Source organism: Corvus cornix, chromosome 3 (assembly GCF_000738735.6).
Source record: "Corvus cornix cornix isolate S_Up_H32 chromosome 3, ASM73873v5, whole genome shotgun sequence".
In the NCBI taxonomy this organism is placed as follows: domain Eukaryota; kingdom Metazoa; phylum Chordata; class Aves; order Passeriformes; family Corvidae; genus Corvus; species Corvus cornix.
In genome coordinates this window covers 44,460,960-44,477,815 of record NC_047056.1, presented here as the reverse complement: position 1 = coordinate 44,477,815, position 16,856 = coordinate 44,460,960, and the positions used below count along the sequence as shown (strand labels likewise).

Sequence of the window (16,856 nt, the reverse complement as noted above, 5' to 3'; positions counted from 1 at the left end):
ATCAGTTAGCACCCTCCCAATTATCAGTATAGCAGCCTCTTTAAAATTGTTTTAGAATCTCTCTCACATACCAAAGTATGAATTACTAACAAAAAATACAATTGTCATGTTTGCTGCTATTGAGTGATCTTGCAATTTCATTTCAAAGGGCACCTTTGTTCATTTTTAAGTAGATGGTTCAGTATTTAGTCTAATGATAGGATAGGCAGAAAATTAATCTGGTAGAGATGGAAGATCCCAGGTGAGCAGAATAGCTGATACTTATTTCTCTGTGTTTTAATGGTCCAAAGGCAGGACTTCTGGGAAGAATTGTCTGTGTATGTTGGACAAAAGCTAATTATTCAGAGCTGCAGAGAAAGTGTTGAAAAAAACTGCAAAACAAAACGTATTTCTTTTTAAAAATCTAAGCATGACATGTATGATGTACTTCTGTATTTCTTTTGTAATGAGAAAGTCTCTATTGACAAAAATTACTTCAGTGAAGCAGGTGGTTTGGAGTAACTTATGCCAGGTTTTTCTTATGTATACGTGTATGTATTTTTTCATTTCAACAGACATTAGATCAGCTTCCACTCACCAATCCTGAACACTTTGGGACTCCTGTTATTGGAAAGAAAACAAACAGGGGAAGGAGATCCAATCATATGTAAGCTAAATATTTTGATATCTGTGCTGTGTGTATGCAATTCTGAAGCTTTCAGTGTGTGTCAAGTTTTATTATTTGTATGTTCGGCTTCTCTTATTAAAAGAAATGGAGGCTGGATGGAAAGTATTGTTTAGCACTCAGTTTGAAAGTCAGATTCATGTGTATTATTGTGTGCAAGCATTTCAAGTTTTCATGTAATCAATATTTAAAATAGTACCAGGTATAGGCAAGAGCTTTTTCTTGGTTTCATTAAGTAAAAAAAAAAGGGGTCATCCCAAATGGAAACGTGATGTTAAATTATATTGAGGAACATCTCTGTAGTGTTGCAAATGTATTGGACTTGAGCTAAAATCATTGCAATGCAGTTTCTTTGTCCAGCTGATATGAAGTCTTTGTGGAAGGTCCCAGAATCTTCCTACAGACCTTTGGTTTCTCAGTACAGGGTCTCTGAAGGGCTTTTAGAAATAGGTGTACAGTATAACAGAATTACAGAATGCATCAGGTTGGGAAGGACCATGGGGGACATCTGGTCCAAGCTCCCTGCTCGAGCAGGGTCATCCCAGAGCACATGGCACAGGATTGTATCCAGGTGGTTCTTGAATATCTCCAGTGAGGGAGACTCCACAACCTCTTTGGACAATCTGTTCCAGTGCTTGGTCACCTGCACAGTGAAGAAGTTCTTCCTCATATCCAGGTGGAACTTCCTGTGCAACAGTTTCTTCCCACTGCTTCCAGTATAGTTTGCAACAAACTTACTGATACAAAAACAAAGTTCAGGATTTCCTAGGTGCCAAAATTCTTGGTAGCTGTGGCCTTGATAAACGAGTGTTAAGTTATCCAGTGCCTATTCTTTGTTGTTTGTGGGTGGGTTGTGAGGTTTTTGTGTGTTTGTGGGGGGGTTTATGTGCGGTTCTTTGCTTGTTTGCTTAAAATTTTTAGGTGTAGTGGTTTTCATGCTTGGGTTATCTTTTTGTGCTTTTTGGTAGCTTGAAATAAATGTTGCCCTGTATATGCAGAGGTGCTATAAATTTACTCAGAAAATTGTTGAGTTACTGATTTGTGAGGAAGTGAAAGAAAAAGCTGAAAAAAGCTGGCATTACGACAAAGAATGTGATTGTAGCATCTTTGGTGTCTCTGACTGGGTTGTACAGGACATTATTATGTCAGAAGCAACACACTTAACTTTATCTTATGATTAATACTGAGTTAACTGAGTTAAAAGGCAGTTATGCCAGTATCTGTGCAATTTGAGTTAGGAAGTAGTATCTCCAAAATAAATTTTGGCTTTCTCTTTAGTCTTTGACTTTTTTCTTTTCCTGCAAGAGATTCTTGAGCCCCAGAAAGCAGTCTGAAAGACTTTCATATATTTTAAAAGAACCATTACTTTAAAAAAAAAGAATATTGAAGGAAAAAGAAATAAACCAAAACAATGCTAAACCAAAACAATTATCATCACTGGAAATAACATAAAATTAAGGTGGGGAGAAGAAAATTCTCCTTAGACTGTACATCAGTTGCCTTCTGTTACACAAATGGTAACTGAGATTTTTGTTAATACTGAATTTTGTACTCAAAAGCAGTTATGTGACAAATGGAAGATAGCTTTTAAAATAATGGTGGTTGTGCTCATTAAAGGTGCTGTGTATTTTCCGAGAATTAACCTTCGAAGTGAATATTAAAAAAAGATGCATAGAGAGCATCGGAAGTGATTTTTTTGTTTGTTTGTTAATCAGTTGCAAGTAATTGTAATTGGAGTAGTGTTGTACATTTAGACTTCTCAAATGGCTAAAACCAGGTGCAACTTTGTATTTGAACAGTAAAGACAATGGACAGAAGCTTTTTAAACAAAAACGTATTTACACCTTGGCCCCATCTGCTTACATTCCAACACTTCATTCAATGTGAAATTGAAACAGCCATAGAAATGCTTCACTGCACATCTTCAAAGAACTGTTTAAGGATAAATAGACTTACTCTTTGTTATTCATCTTTGTATCTGATGTTTCTTCTTCAAAGATTTGTCCTTTCTCAAAAAAGCTTTCCATTCTGTGTGGTTGTTAAAGTAAAAGCTTAGAGAGATTAAGAGGAAAAACCAAAACAGTTTAGCTTAACATTGGTCCAAAACTACAACTGCAACAGTATTTTTGAACAGCGTTTCTGTAGGGCAGAATGGTTTCACTTTGAATGCACCCTGACAGTACATTTCTCTTCTTCCATATGGATGCATGGTAGTGTTTTGTATGGGTTTTGCATGTACTACTAGTAAATGTGCATTTCTGAGTTTGTAATGTTTGAATTGTTACTATAATATAATTATAAGTACTTTATTCATTTTCAGGCCAAAACACCCAACAGGCAATTCAAGTCACTGTTATTTATGCCTCTTTGACAATTAGCTTTGGATCTCCTGTAATTATAATAAGCAAGTTTTGAATAGTTGAGTTTTAAGTCTCTTTCTGTTGTTTAGTCCCGAAGAAGAATCTTCATCCTCTTCCAGCGATGAGGATGAAGATGATAGGAAACAAAGTGATGAGTTATTAGGAAAAGTTGTGTGCGTGGACTGCTTCAGTGTGGATAAGAAGAAAGCTCTGTGGTTTCCAGCCTTGGTAAGAGTTTCATCTTTATTATAATTGAGCACAGTTTCATCTTTATTAAAATTTTGTCATTTTCCAGGCACCAAAGAAGGGTGTGGGTTTCATTTTGTCATTTTTTATTAGAACTTAGTATGTTTTTTCGAATTGGACTTCACCATAATAGTCAAAGGAATATCTAGATGTGTTTGTTTAAAGAAGGGAATTGCTAACATGGCCTTAGTTTTTCCAAACAGCCAGAGCTTGTTGACCTAATTCTAGCTCAGCAGTGCGTTCAGTACTTTTGGACTAAAATTTCAGGGCTTTTTTTTTCTAGGCTATTGCATGTCAATTTTCCAAAGTACTGAGTTTTATCAAGGAAGGAAATATAAAGTAAAAAGAGAGGGAAAATTTAGTGATTACATAGACATGATTTTTCAACATTCAATATAAACACATTTGATAATGAAATCAAATATTTTTTTCTTGATCACTACAGTACGTAGTGGAAAATGGCCAATAAATTTACTTTAAAATTACATTGTAGCCTTTCAGTACCAGTATTTTTTTTCTTCCTTTATTCTGGCTTAAAGACACTTTTTAAGAAATAAACTTCTAAAAAAATATCACAGCTAGTCAGTCTAGTGATTGCATGTAGACTCACTGATTGATGTTTTTGGAAATTAATATACCAGTACCATGCTTTTTAATTTTTATTTTATTTTTAATTGTAAATATTTGATTGATTCCTACCTGACAATGAAAGCTTAACATGTTTATCCAATTTCAGGGAGACTTGTGCTCCGCTTTTGAAAAGATACCATACAGTAACATTTAACGCTTCTTAGTGTGTGCAGTAGCTCTCAATTGCAGCTTTCTGCTTGTAACCTGCTGTGTCTTGTAGTGTAGCCCAGCAGCTTTCCAGCAGGAATTCTTTTGGAGCAGTTGGTGGAAGAGAAGAAGTCACTGAAATCTTTTTTACAAGGGAGAGGGCAGAATGTACAGCAAGGAGATACCATGTTTACAGCAGATAGCTTTAAGTGAAGTTTTCAATGATAAACCAGAAAAATGGAGATGTTTCTTTGCTGAAAGGTGTCATCAAGATGATGCAATATCACCTGCCTCACTGTTCCCTCAGAGAAGTGGTCAGTGAAACTGGCTTGAGAGGTTTTGTGTCTCACTGTTGGGTTTGCCTTTCTGGTCATGCCCATGACAGGTACCAGTTTCCATGGCATACTCTCTGAGAATTGTTGCTTCTGCTCCAAAGATGTACTAAAGATACACAATTATTTCTCTGGCTTTCTTTGGAAGACTGGAAGCTTGTTCTTCATGGAAAGCTTCCTGCAATAAATGAAAAGCAGGGGGATAAAGTTTGAGGGTGAAGCTTAACTCTGAAGTAGCTTATCCTAGCTTAACTCTTACTTTAGTAATCAGGTTTATAGCTCTGCAAATAAACATCATATTGCATTTAACCAGAAAAGATGTGCCAAAGAATGAATGTATGCCCCAAATAGCTGCCTTGTTTGGTTTGGTTTGGTTTTCTTTGTTATAATTCCCTCCCCAGTAACAATGCCTCTTGGCTTTTTTACCTTGTAAGCAGGTTACCTCTACTGTATCAACGAAGTAATCTTATCTTATTACTGATAAATTTTGCATGAACTTTGTATTATGGTAATTGTAATTACATGAATAATGAAATGAAAATTCGGGTTTAATGTGCTGAAGAATGTGTATCTCAGCATTATTTCTTATTAATGATACTTGTACAGATACTTTGTGTATAAGCACAGAGGACATTGCACAAGTTTATTATGTGAAAACAAGTTCAGGGATTAGTGTAAACCTTTACAGCAAGTAACAATTAAGATTAGTAGTGGAAACTGAGTACTTTAGATATCAGGCCTCTAACCAGATAGATTATCACTTACAAATTTGAAACTGTAGAGGTCTAAATTTGGTAAAAATTATTCTGAGGACTCAGTGATTGACTACATTGTTTTAATCCGGCATACCTGTTTGGGTTGGTGGGGTTTTGTTTGTTTGTTCACTTGTTTTTATTAGTTCTGTGGGGAGGGGGTGAGTACAGTGACTAATTGGAATTGTAAAAGGACCTGACAGTTGCTGCTTATGTCAAAGAGTGTGATTTAGTAAGCCTTATAGCATTGCTTAGTTTTAATGTGTAGTTAAAGGCTTTTGAAAGGTGCAGTGACGACATCTGCCTGCAGCATTTTCAGAAAATTGAGTTTACGCAGGATCATCTCTTTCATCCTTCTATGACTCCAATGAAGTTTGTTTTGCAAGGAAATTGAGAAAACTTGATTCAGGCAAAATTGAGGTGATGTTGCTTGATGTAAAGGCACTAGATGAGGTTGTGGTAAGATGTTTTCCAAGCTCTGAATGGATTTTTGACTACTAAGATCTTGATGCTTCTAGAAAACCAGCAGCTAAAGCCTGTAGGGCCTTTCTCCATCTTTAAAGAGCTAGGAGTTTGCACTTGTCAGTTTAAAATAGAGGATGATAATCATTGTCTTTTGCCTTGACATTGCAAAATATATCTCAAGTTGAATTTCAGTTTAAAAGTTGTAGTTTTCTGAAGTAATTTCATTGTAGACTGTAGAATGCACTGCATTTCGAACTTGGTCTGTTAAATTTTGTTTCTTTTGAGTAACACATTTAGCCTGTGTTTTGTGATACGTAACTCTATTTCCAAATCTCTTGGAGCTTTTGACTTTAGCTCCTAAAATGCTGCATGACTGGTGACCTATGCAAGGAGGAAAAAACCCAACTTTTGCCACACAGTATGTTTGTATTTGGTGGAAAATTAGGACTTAAGGCAACAGTTGGTGTGAGAGAGAAGAGATATTTACCTGTGCTAACTTACAGCTACAGTCATCTGCTGCTCTTTGAGGTTTTATAGCAGCCGGAACTTAACTAACTTTCAGGGAACTATACTCATTATGAGACAAGACATGAGTGATAGAGAGGGGTTCCTTTTCTGTTTTATATCTCTGCCAATTATATATATAAAAATAAAATTTTAAAAATTAAATTCTTGAAGCTTTTTGATTTGTGACTTGTATACTGGTTTAACAAAACTTAAATAGCTTTTAAAATTGCAACAAATAATTGTTATGTTGTCTCAGGGCTCGACTTGATTAGTCTATTTCTTGACTATCATAACACTTGTACTTGAGGTGCTCTTCTCTCCAAGGGAGATTACTTGTAAGTCTTCCCTTATAAAATTTCATAAATCCTGTTAGCTTTTGGTTTTGACACTGTGTGTGATTACATCCTTGCCATTTCCAGAAGTTTTTGAGAAGTAGTCTCTAACTCAGGTGGCAGCACTTGCTGGAATTTCTGTCCTTTTGGGATGAGGAGTGGAATAAGCTGTAGAGGCATGACGGATACTTATTTTTTGTCAGAATGCTATTCTTACGTTTCTGGCAGCAGCCGTCAGTTTCCCTCTAGGAGTGAGCATGATCTCATGCATTCAGTAATTTCAGGAGGTCATCATTCCTGTGTTTTGAGGGATCTCACTTGCTCTCATCTCAGTGTTGCCAACAAGAAATGAGCACAAAAGCTTTTAGAGAGGCACTGGTATTTACTATTACTCTCTTGTTTTAGCTTTTTCTCTCTAAACTTTGCAATTGTAATATCTTTGCAGGTGGTTTGTCCAGATTGTAGTGATGATATTGCGGTGAAAAAAGACAATATTCTTGTTCGCTCATTCAAGGATGGCAAATTGTGAGTAGGAATGTAGAGGTTGATAATTGAATGAAATTTATGAAAGTGAAAGGTAGTATGAGATGTGTTGGGTAAAGTATTAATAACATCAGTAAGTTCCTGCCAAGATTTTTCTAATGTTTAAAAAACTGTTAACAGCCTCATTGTGATGAAATTAGTCTTGAACTTTGTCATTATTAATAATGGCATGCATAAATCTCTGTCTTGGTTTTAATTTCACTGTTAAAATTGTGGCAAACACAGCAGTATTACGTGACTTCAAGAATGGCCAGAAGCTCTTTCCTGCTGTGGCTGGAATAGAGCACTACTTTTCAGGGATGTGGCTGTAAGCTTGTCCAGCTTCAGAAGGGTCGGTGGGGATGTGTGCAAGCCTGCACATAACACCACATGCACACAGAGAAATCCTCTTTCTCGTTTGAAGGTAGTGAGGCATATGTTTATCTCAGTCTAGACTGCAACTGCATCTTACTGTGCTCCTTGCAAAGAGCTGTGATGCTACTCAAAGTAGGAAAAAGCATAGAGAAACAGAGAAAACCAGACTGTCTGGTATTTGCAACAAAACTTTGTGTTCTTAAACTCACAACAATAGAGTTCTTTTTCTAGGTTTTAGTTTCTATTTTAAAAGTTGCAGATATTGTGCTTGGTTCAGTTTAACAGAATGTTTTGCAGAAAGGATGTGGGAATATTTAACAGTTTTGTTGTGGTTTAATTACTCACTAAGTCTAGGCTATTGCTTTACCATTTGATAGTCTTTCAGGCATCAGTGCACATCACTGAAGGAACACACATAAGATGTGTGCGCACAAGCACATACCCACCCCCAATCCTCCAGAGCTGCAGTTCAGATTTGCTTCCTTGATTATAGACACAGTAGAAATCAGAAAGTGCTTTGTTCTTTCAATTTGGAAGTCTTTAATTTCATATTGACGCTAATTTACACTAATACTCATTTATGTTTTAAGTGAGGTAGGGTTCTAAAGTAATGTTAAATTAATGTGAGGGCTTAAAGTATTACATATATGGGAGATTCCAGAAACTACCTGCTTGTGGAAGTAGCATGCTGTCTTTAGTATGCAGTGAATGCATATAGTCTAACCAATGTAATGTAAAAATTTTGTTTTTAATCCATTGACTAATACTGTACCAGACTTAACACTATAGAGTTCTCAAGATACATTTCATATGCTTCTTATGTGTGTCTAGTAAGTGTGTTATAATCTTAGTGGTAGCTTTGTATTGTACTGTTAGTTTACCTTTAATATATTTTAATTTTTTTTTAACACTTTCTAAATTATTTAGTGTTTCTGTGCCACGAAAAGATGTCCGGGAAATCAGTGAAACTTCACCAAAGCCTGACGCTTTGTTAAAACAAGGTAAAAATAACTTCCTGTGAGAAACGCTTGTATGTATTTGCTTAGTTACATGGATTGGACTAAATCTGTGGCACATTGGTTCATGTCTTAAAGATGCTAAAACGTAAGATCTTTTCTTACAGAATTATAAATTGAAGGAGAACGCTTAAGAAAAGTTAGAGGAACTTTTTTTTAAACAAATAAAACCTAACTAAATGAAACCCCCCGAAACAACACCCCACCTGCTCTGCACTGACTTTAAGAGTAGACATGCCAAACAAAAGATGTACACATTGGTTCTGTACATTATTTTAGTATTTTTCCTTTTGCTTTAGAACTTTTAAGAATTATTCTTACCATAGTGCCCTAGTAGTTGTAAGGAAGTTGCCTTTATGAACTTTGAAAATCTGAAATTGTGGGTGCATTTGAAAGTTTAAGCTTGTGTGATGAAACTCTTAGAACTAGCTTGTGATTATTTCTTCCCCCTTGCTCTCCTTTTTTGATATATGTAAACTGCAGTGTAAACCTGTTGGATAGGGGTTTTCTCAATTAAATTTTGATATATGCCCTATGCACAAGATCCTTGTTTGTGTTTGTAGACACTAACATGGTAAAAATAGTAGTAATAGCTCTGGGTGGCTTGCTGTGCAGAGAACACCAGGCCAGTTTCACTGGATAAGACAAATAAGGATGGACAACATGGAGTGGTTGTTGAGGTTCTTTGAATTTGGGGTGGAACTGTTCATTAGCAATCTTTCCTTCTCTTCCCCATCACCCCTGATTACTGTTTTTTTAATTGAAATATCTGTGCAAACTGATACTTCCTGCAGTGCTAACAAAGGCTGGTTCTTTTACAGCTTTTGACCAAGCACTTGAATTCCGTAAAAACAGAACTGTTCCTAGTAACTGGAAAACAGAATTGAAAGAAGACAGCTCCAGCAGTGAAGCCGAAGAAGAGGAAGAGGATGAAAAAGAAAAAGAGGATAACAGCAGTGAGGAAGAGGCAAGTGAAGTTTAGTAAAGGGCACAGATACACAGCTGATAAAATTTAGGAGGGCCGTGTATATTTAAGTGGGCCTTTTTAACATTAGGGAACATTTAACATGTTAACATAGGCAACACTGTTAACATAGGCATTATTGAGTAACTCTCTCTTTTCCTGGTCTGCTGAAGAATTGCTTCACCACAAGCTGTCTCTCTAGCTACCCTGCTGTAAAGAAGCAAAAGAACTTTCAATCAAGGTGTTAGTCCATGCACTCCACTTCCACTTTTCTTCTCTTTTTTGTTCTGCAAATATGGAGTCCCCGCCTCATGCTTGGTTTTCTAATTATCCATTCTTTCCTCCCAGCCTCCTGTCTAGAAAAAAAATGAAGACGAGAAAAGAAGACAATTATTGGAAAGATTTCATTTCACAGCTGGCTAAGAGGCTGAAAGAGAGGCTTTTGAATCTTTTACTTCTCTGTACCTTCCTGTGGTACTCTAAATCTGTATCTGCCCATAATCACTTTTTCTCTCACCAGAGTTTGAGAGCTGTTCTCTTAATTTGCTACGCAAGTGCCAGTAATGCAGCAGACTTTAATTTCCTATTAGTTAGGGGTATTGTAAAGAAGAGACTGAACTGATTTGGGTCTTCAATGGTTGTTAGGGTCCTTCTCTCAATGCATCCTCCCTGGATACTGTGTCTCTGGCATACCAGAAGATAGTGTTTGATCTTTCAGTTATTCATTCCTTTAAAATGTGTTGGGAAACTGTAAAAGTGTGAAGTTATGACTTTGCCACCTCTCCATGATCATCATTTCTTTCTGCCTCCTCTTTAAGCTCTCAGAAGATTACCCAGCTCTGATCAAAAGTTTGCAAGGGGCTGTGCTCTGCTTAGTATTTTGAGAAGCAAGGAATAGTTCCTTGGGCTCAATACCATTTCTGAACTTTCACAGCAGGTTCATGTCCAGCTATGAACATGATGCACGTAGATAGGCTTTTATCTATGCAGAATGACACATGATGTTTGTATAGTGATCATTCCCGCACTACTTTTGGGTGAAAAATACAGAGCCTTCAGCTACAGCATTTGTAAACATTTGGCCTTGTACCTTTTGAACACCTTCTCTTGAGCTCCTCTTAGTTACATGTGATTGTTTGAGCTAGTCTTTCCATGTGCTAGACATAAAGATTTTATCTCAGACAAATATTGTAAAATTTACTGTATCATCTCTTACGATAATATCTTTTCCAGTAAACAGTGATTTCAGTCACTTGTTGAACTAGGAAGTTTCTAAAACAGAGGAAAAATACGTCTTCTTTTTTTTTCCCCCCCCTTTTCCTTTCTCTTCTTCTCTGCCCTTGGTGGTCAGTGGCATGTGTGTCTTCTCTCTACCTATATTTGAGCAGTTTCTGCAGCTTCTTCTCTTTGTTTTTGTTATTTTGTGCCTATAACCTCCTGGTTATCAAGCAGCATCTCTTCTCAAACAGGACTTGCGGGCCTCCTCTTGGGGCTTTGTCATCCACCTGCAGGTTGTTCTACTGCTTCCCAGGACATGAAAAGTTTTCACTGGTGGCACTCAGGCCATCCATGTGGTCCTACTACCCATAAACCAGAACGAAAACCAGAAAAGCCAAGCTCTTACAAATGTCACCACGGGCTTCAAAAATAGATATGTTTATCCTATATATTTGTTCACACCCAAGTTCCCGATTTTGTAGATACATAGATGCTCTTCTATATCTCATATCTATATACATGCTTCCATCCTATATGGATAGATGACATACAAATCCTCTGTACTTACCTTCTAAGAAGAGTAGTTGCCTTTTTTTTTTTCCTAATGGAAGAGACTGGAAAAAGAGACTGGCCTTCCTTTACTTTACAAAATCCGATGGTAGGTAAAAGAGTTGTCAAAGACCCTCTCTTCCAGTGCTGTGCTATAATACTGTGTGAATTTTGTGTTGCAAGAAGCATGTTGTTGTTTTCCTGGATGTCATTATCCTATGTAGAAGCCACTTTATTTTACCTTGTAGCATAGATAGATACATTAGAGACACCAGAGTGACCAGCTAGCACTCTGGTTGTCTAACTTGAAAGTAAGCAAATATGACAGTGTGACATGCCTGCTTCATACCATTATCTAGGAAACCTTGTTGTCTAACTTGATTAAGATCTATTCTGTATATGTTTGAAGATTATTATTAGTAGTAGTATAGTATAATATATATGGACTCTGTAGAGATTCTGAGAAAGTGTAAATGCTTTTCAGAGGCATGCAGGGTCTTAAGCTTTTCCCGTTAGCACACTTTCTTAGAAAGTTCCTATGTTCTGTATTGGAAAAATTAATAAGGAGTATTCACTCACTTGCCATTCTGGCACCTCTGTGTATTATCACATTAGAGACAAAGGAGTACTCTTCAGGCATTGGACTGTATAGTGGGAAAGGAATGTTTTATTCAGCCTCTTCATCACCTTTACCTTGTTTCCCCCAGTATTTAAAAGGAATACATTCCTTCTTCAAAACTTTATTGAGTTTCCTGAAGGTTTTGTTCAGTGCCACCCCTCACCCCTCCCCTAAATGCTCTGTGGAACTAATGTCTTATGGCAAGTTTTTTCTTGTTGGTGAGGAACATGAGGAACCCAAGTAGCTGCTCATGATCTCTTTTCCAAGATCCAGAAGATGCTGGTAAAAGTCCTTTCCAAGTACCTGCTATGGGAGATTAAAATTTTTTAAAAAATTACACAGTTTTGAAGTTTTATTCCATTCAAGTAATTTGTTCTCCATGGCCCGTGAAATATGAATGTTCTTAACTAGGCTTTTATCTGTACTACATGCAGGGCTGCAGCATCAGTTTGTACCTGTCAGTGAAGAATTGGGCTAGATGTGCCTGATTTCTGATGCCCCTGCCCTGTAAGAAGGATCTCTAGTATATTGGTTGCAGTTCTCTACCCAGCCCATCGAAGCAGCCTGCTCTGAGCTCTGCTGGTACACTGGGTGTCAAATGCCCATTATGTAATGCCCCTCACAGAGACTTTCCTCTTGCATTGGCTTTGCAAGACTGGAACATTTTCATTGCATTTCTGTTGATAATTAAACGTGAAGGACAACTGTTTCAGCATATTGTGAATGCTGGTTCTTAATTTTTTTGCCTGTTTGATCTAATGTCATCCAATTGCATTTAATGGGTAAGAGGAAGTATAGAACGACAAAAAAACCCTACTCCCTGATAGTAGTTACAGCCTTTTCTGACCTTATTTTCAGCTGTCCATCTCTCTATTAAACAGATTCAGTAGATGTTGGAGGGTTTGGGGTTTGGTTTTGTTTGTGTGTGTTTGTTTTTCCCAGTTCTGTTTAGTAATGATATTCTGTTTCTGTTGTTTTCTCAACTGTCTTGGTACAACTTTAAAGACTGTATGTTTTGTCCCCTTTCTTCAGGGTAGGTGAAACTTTAGTATTTAGTACAAAGAGACTGTTGAAGAATGGAAATGATAAACGTGGAATGAAAATACACTAAAGAAAAATAGTTTAGATTACTGAATAACTAGTTATTTTTGGAAACTTTACAAGTAGTATTAAAAATTAATCAACTCATATTTGGCATAGTGTTTTGCCGTAGCTCAGTCATCAGAATTTCTTCAGAATTTGATATATTAATATCGTATTGCTACTAGTTGCGGCAAGCCCCATTTCCAAAAGAAATTATGAGCTGTTATAAAGTAAGCCATAGTGCTTTGTTATGAAACTCCACTGTTTATTAGTCTAAGTCAATCTAATACAAAGGTTTATTAGTGCAATGAACTGAACTTCCAAAATATCCGTTGTTATTTCAGTTCTGGGATTGATCCTGCTCAGCACACGTTCAGCTGGTACCCCATGGCAGTTCACATGCAGTGCCATTGGCTGCGGTTTGCCAGTGCAGTGGATTAGAACTCCTAAGAAAGTGCAAGCACCATTTTCTCTTTGACTTCATCTCTGAAAGTGACGTAGTCTATCCAAGAACCAAGGAGTCACTTAACTGCAGTAGAAATAGAGCTGAGATTTCTGATATAATCTCTTGATCATTAATAGTGCTGTCTCCCAGACTTTCTGCATAAATGGATGAAATTGAGAACACATCTTGATTTATGGTATCACGATACTTCAGTGATCAATCAAAAATCCAGTTTCAATGTATGTTTACAGTCAATGTTTTATACATTTTGAAACACTGTAGTTTATAAAACTTGGTTTTGTGTGGCATAGCACTGAGAGCATGTATCTCTCAGTACAGTATCCTGTTGCTGACTACAGTAAAACAAACTTAAAACATTTAAGCGTAGATTATCACTGCCTTATGCTTCTTAATGAAGGACTGTAACTCAAAATGGTGACAATTTTCTTGCATGCATTGCTTTAAACAGGAGGAAATAGAGCCATTTCCTGAAGAACGAGAGAACTTTCTTCAGCAATTGTACAAGTTCATGGAAGACAGAGGTAGGCATTTTAACTAGCAGTACTTTGAAAAATTGAGTCTGTAAACTAGTAGTGGTTTGCAGTACTGTTTTGGAAACGGGGAAACTGTACTCATCCCTTCTGACTTCCCTACTATTTAGAAGATGAGTCTGTCACTTGACTCATCTAAAATGCAGTCCCATATTTCTGCTTTCAGAAGTAAATGGATAGATCTAAATATATATGCTATTATGTTTTGCGCATATCGTACTATATTTTCTATTGTGTACTTATGTATAATCAAACACTTAATATTCTCAATCGTATTAATTTATATTCTCAGTTTAATAACTTTAAAATACCAACACACACACTTTTTAGGTCATAGAAAAATAAATTTACTTTGTTCTAATTTTCTTGTGTGAATCCCAATTGCTGACGTTGAGATGTTTTTAAAAGCCAGTACCATTCAATATGTTAAATCTTTACCAGGTTTTTATACACTGCAAGAAAAGGGCAGTGTCTGTAGAGGCAGGAGTGAGGGTATTTGTATTTAAGTTACTCTTATAACTAGTTAAATTAGTATCTTTATTAATGCCATATGAAATGAGTTAAACTGTTTACATGAGATGACAGTGTGATAGCTACTGCTAGTACAGTCGCATAGGAAGTCTCGGCTCTTCAAGCATTGTGGGATTGCTCCTGGTGAGGGTTGGGTTGGGTTGTTTTTTTTTTATTGCAATGAAAGGACTATTGTATTTTTAGATCTAATTGTTTCAGTGGGTGAAATAAAATTATGTATAATAAAGTTAGCAAGAAAATTTGCATCATTTCTGCATGTTCAGAAATATATGGAAGAATGTATATATATGCATTAAATAACACAATCCATTTTCCCTCTAGTTCAGTAAGTAACACTCTTGAGTTTTAGTTTCATGAAAAGAAAGTACCAGGTGCAGGAGGTGAGGTTTACAATACTGTATTTAAGAATAGTGCATATGATGTGAATTTCATGCTATTCTGAAAAAAATACTTCAAAACACCCTAACAACTATCTTTGTTACCCAGGGACTCCTATTAACAAACGACCTGTATTAGGATATAGAAATTTGAATCTCTTCAAATTATTCAGACTTGTACACAAGCTTGGAGGATTTGATAACGTGAGTATTAGTATGATGAGTACTCCAGAGCCATAAAACCTGAGGATACTGCTTGTTATTGTGAAATAATTTATTACTCTGTGAAGTAGTGATAAAGAACACAGGACCTTTAGATGTATAAAAGTTTTCTACTATGGCTGCATAAGGCACCTTGTAGCTCTAAAAGCCATGCTTTAACATGAACCAGAAACTAGTTAGGTGCTACATCTACTCAGCATTTTTAATTACTGCTGCATAAAATCAGCCAGCATCTCTGTTTTTGTAATATTTCAAGAAACGTTTGTCTGATAAAGTTATTAGCTCCAAGTGAAACAAGGCACTGCTCAGTAAAATCTCAAAGACAAGCAATTTTGTTTAAGGTCTGATGTGAGACCCTTAATTTCTATTTATTCTGGGTGATATAAAGAAGAATTTGGTGACTGGGATTAGTGACACTGATCTTGGGAGGAGTAATTGAAATATACAGCATGCATGGTCAAGCAGATTCTGTTTGTGCTTTGAACTACTTCCCATGAATGTAGCCTGTCAGCTGAGGAGGTATGTTTGTGCAGTGACACCTTTCTGATATACAAGACAGGATGTGGTACTTGGGTATTGCAGTATATCTGCTTTACCTTCACGGATGGTTAGAAATGAGCACGGAATTTTGTCACCAAAGGGCACTTTAAGGATGTAATGAACGACTGGTAGGCACTATGTCTGGTGCAGTACTACCAGGGCTGGGTGTTGTTAATGCTTTGAATTATTTTTTTATTTCCAATTTAATTAAAATTCTAGCTCTGATAGTTAAGAATTACTTTAAATATAAAATAAAAATGATGTACTGATTTTTCTGATAGTTATATTTTCTTTCCTCTCTTTTATTGCAACCTGGAGAGGAAAGCCTGCTGGGGCTTGTTGCATTGCAGAAATGCTAAATTGCTTAAAGTAATTACATTAGACTACAGTTTGCATTACAGTGAAATACTGTGTGTGTGATAAATAATAATTTTATAGATCAGAGGAAATGACTTACATTTATTTTCTGAAGCTGTAAAGTTTGTCAATTTAGTTTTTTTTTGTCAGTGAGTTAATTCAAAAACAATGACTTCATTGTCTTTAACAGATTGAAAGTGGAGCGGTGTGGAAGCAAGTTTATCAAGATCTTGGAATCCCTGTACTAAATTCAGCTGCAGGATATAATGTTAAATGTGCATACAGAAAGTAAGTAATAAAGCTATGAAGTTTGTGCTAAAACTACAATGAACTGAAGTGATGCAGTGCTAGGGGTAATACACATAAAATCCATAACTCTTTGGTTATAATACAGTTTTTGGGCTTTAAACTTACTGTCTATGTCTAGCTTCTCTGGGTAGTATTTTCCTTCTCGAGTCAAACTTGCTTATCACAAACAATTTTTTTTTTTTAGGTATCTCTATGGTTTTGAAGAGTATTGTACATCAGCTAACATTGAATTTCAAATGGCATTGCCAGAGAAAGTGACAAACAAGCCTTGTAAAGACTGTGAAAAAGAAAAAGAATTGAAGATGCGTGAAGAACCAGAGCAGGATGCAAAAGAGATAAAAGTGGACAAGGATGAGCGCAAACAGGAGGAAGTAGCAGTAGTACAACAAGAAGAAAAAAAGTTAGCTGAGAATGATAATGAAAGTAAAGAAAATGATAAGCCCTCTGTTCTGGTAATATATTTTAAAGTTCGTCTTAGATCTTGCTTACGAAGTCAGTTGGTGTGTTAATAACCATGAATTAATATAAAGATTGAAATCTCTATGATAAATCTAAAATAAGACAAAAACTCACTGTAAACCTAATTCAGAACAAGACATTTGAGCTATATTTACCCTAGGTGCCTGTTTTAGGGGGTCGTGATGTCAAAATGTCTGACTTCTTAGAAAGCAGCTTCAACATTCCACTTGTTTGGGGACCTCCTGGGTGAAATGGAGACTAATTAGTGTCCAGCTTTATCCTTA

General features: G+C 36.3%; 1 protein-coding gene across 4 annotated transcripts in view; it reads left to right on the top strand.

Moving 5' to 3' along the window:
• ARID4B (AT-rich interaction domain 4B) overlaps positions 1–16,856 on the top strand; it is an 89,333-nt gene that overhangs the window by 41,906 nt on the left and 30,571 nt on the right. For all 4 annotated transcript variants that reach the window (XM_039568140.1, XM_039568143.1, XM_039568142.1 and 1 more), the window contains exons 7-15: positions 555–646; positions 3,114–3,252; positions 6,881–6,960; positions 8,260–8,333; positions 9,170–9,315; positions 13,696–13,768; positions 14,795–14,889; positions 15,995–16,092; positions 16,298–16,565. In XM_039568140.1, the coding sequence (XP_039424074.1) occupies positions 555–646; positions 3,114–3,252; positions 6,881–6,960; positions 8,260–8,333; positions 9,170–9,315; positions 13,696–13,768; positions 14,795–14,889; positions 15,995–16,092; positions 16,298–16,565 (1,065 nt within the window). The remainder of the gene's footprint in view (positions 1–554; positions 647–3,113; positions 3,253–6,880; positions 6,961–8,259; positions 8,334–9,169; positions 9,316–13,695; positions 13,769–14,794; positions 14,890–15,994; positions 16,093–16,297; positions 16,566–16,856) is intronic.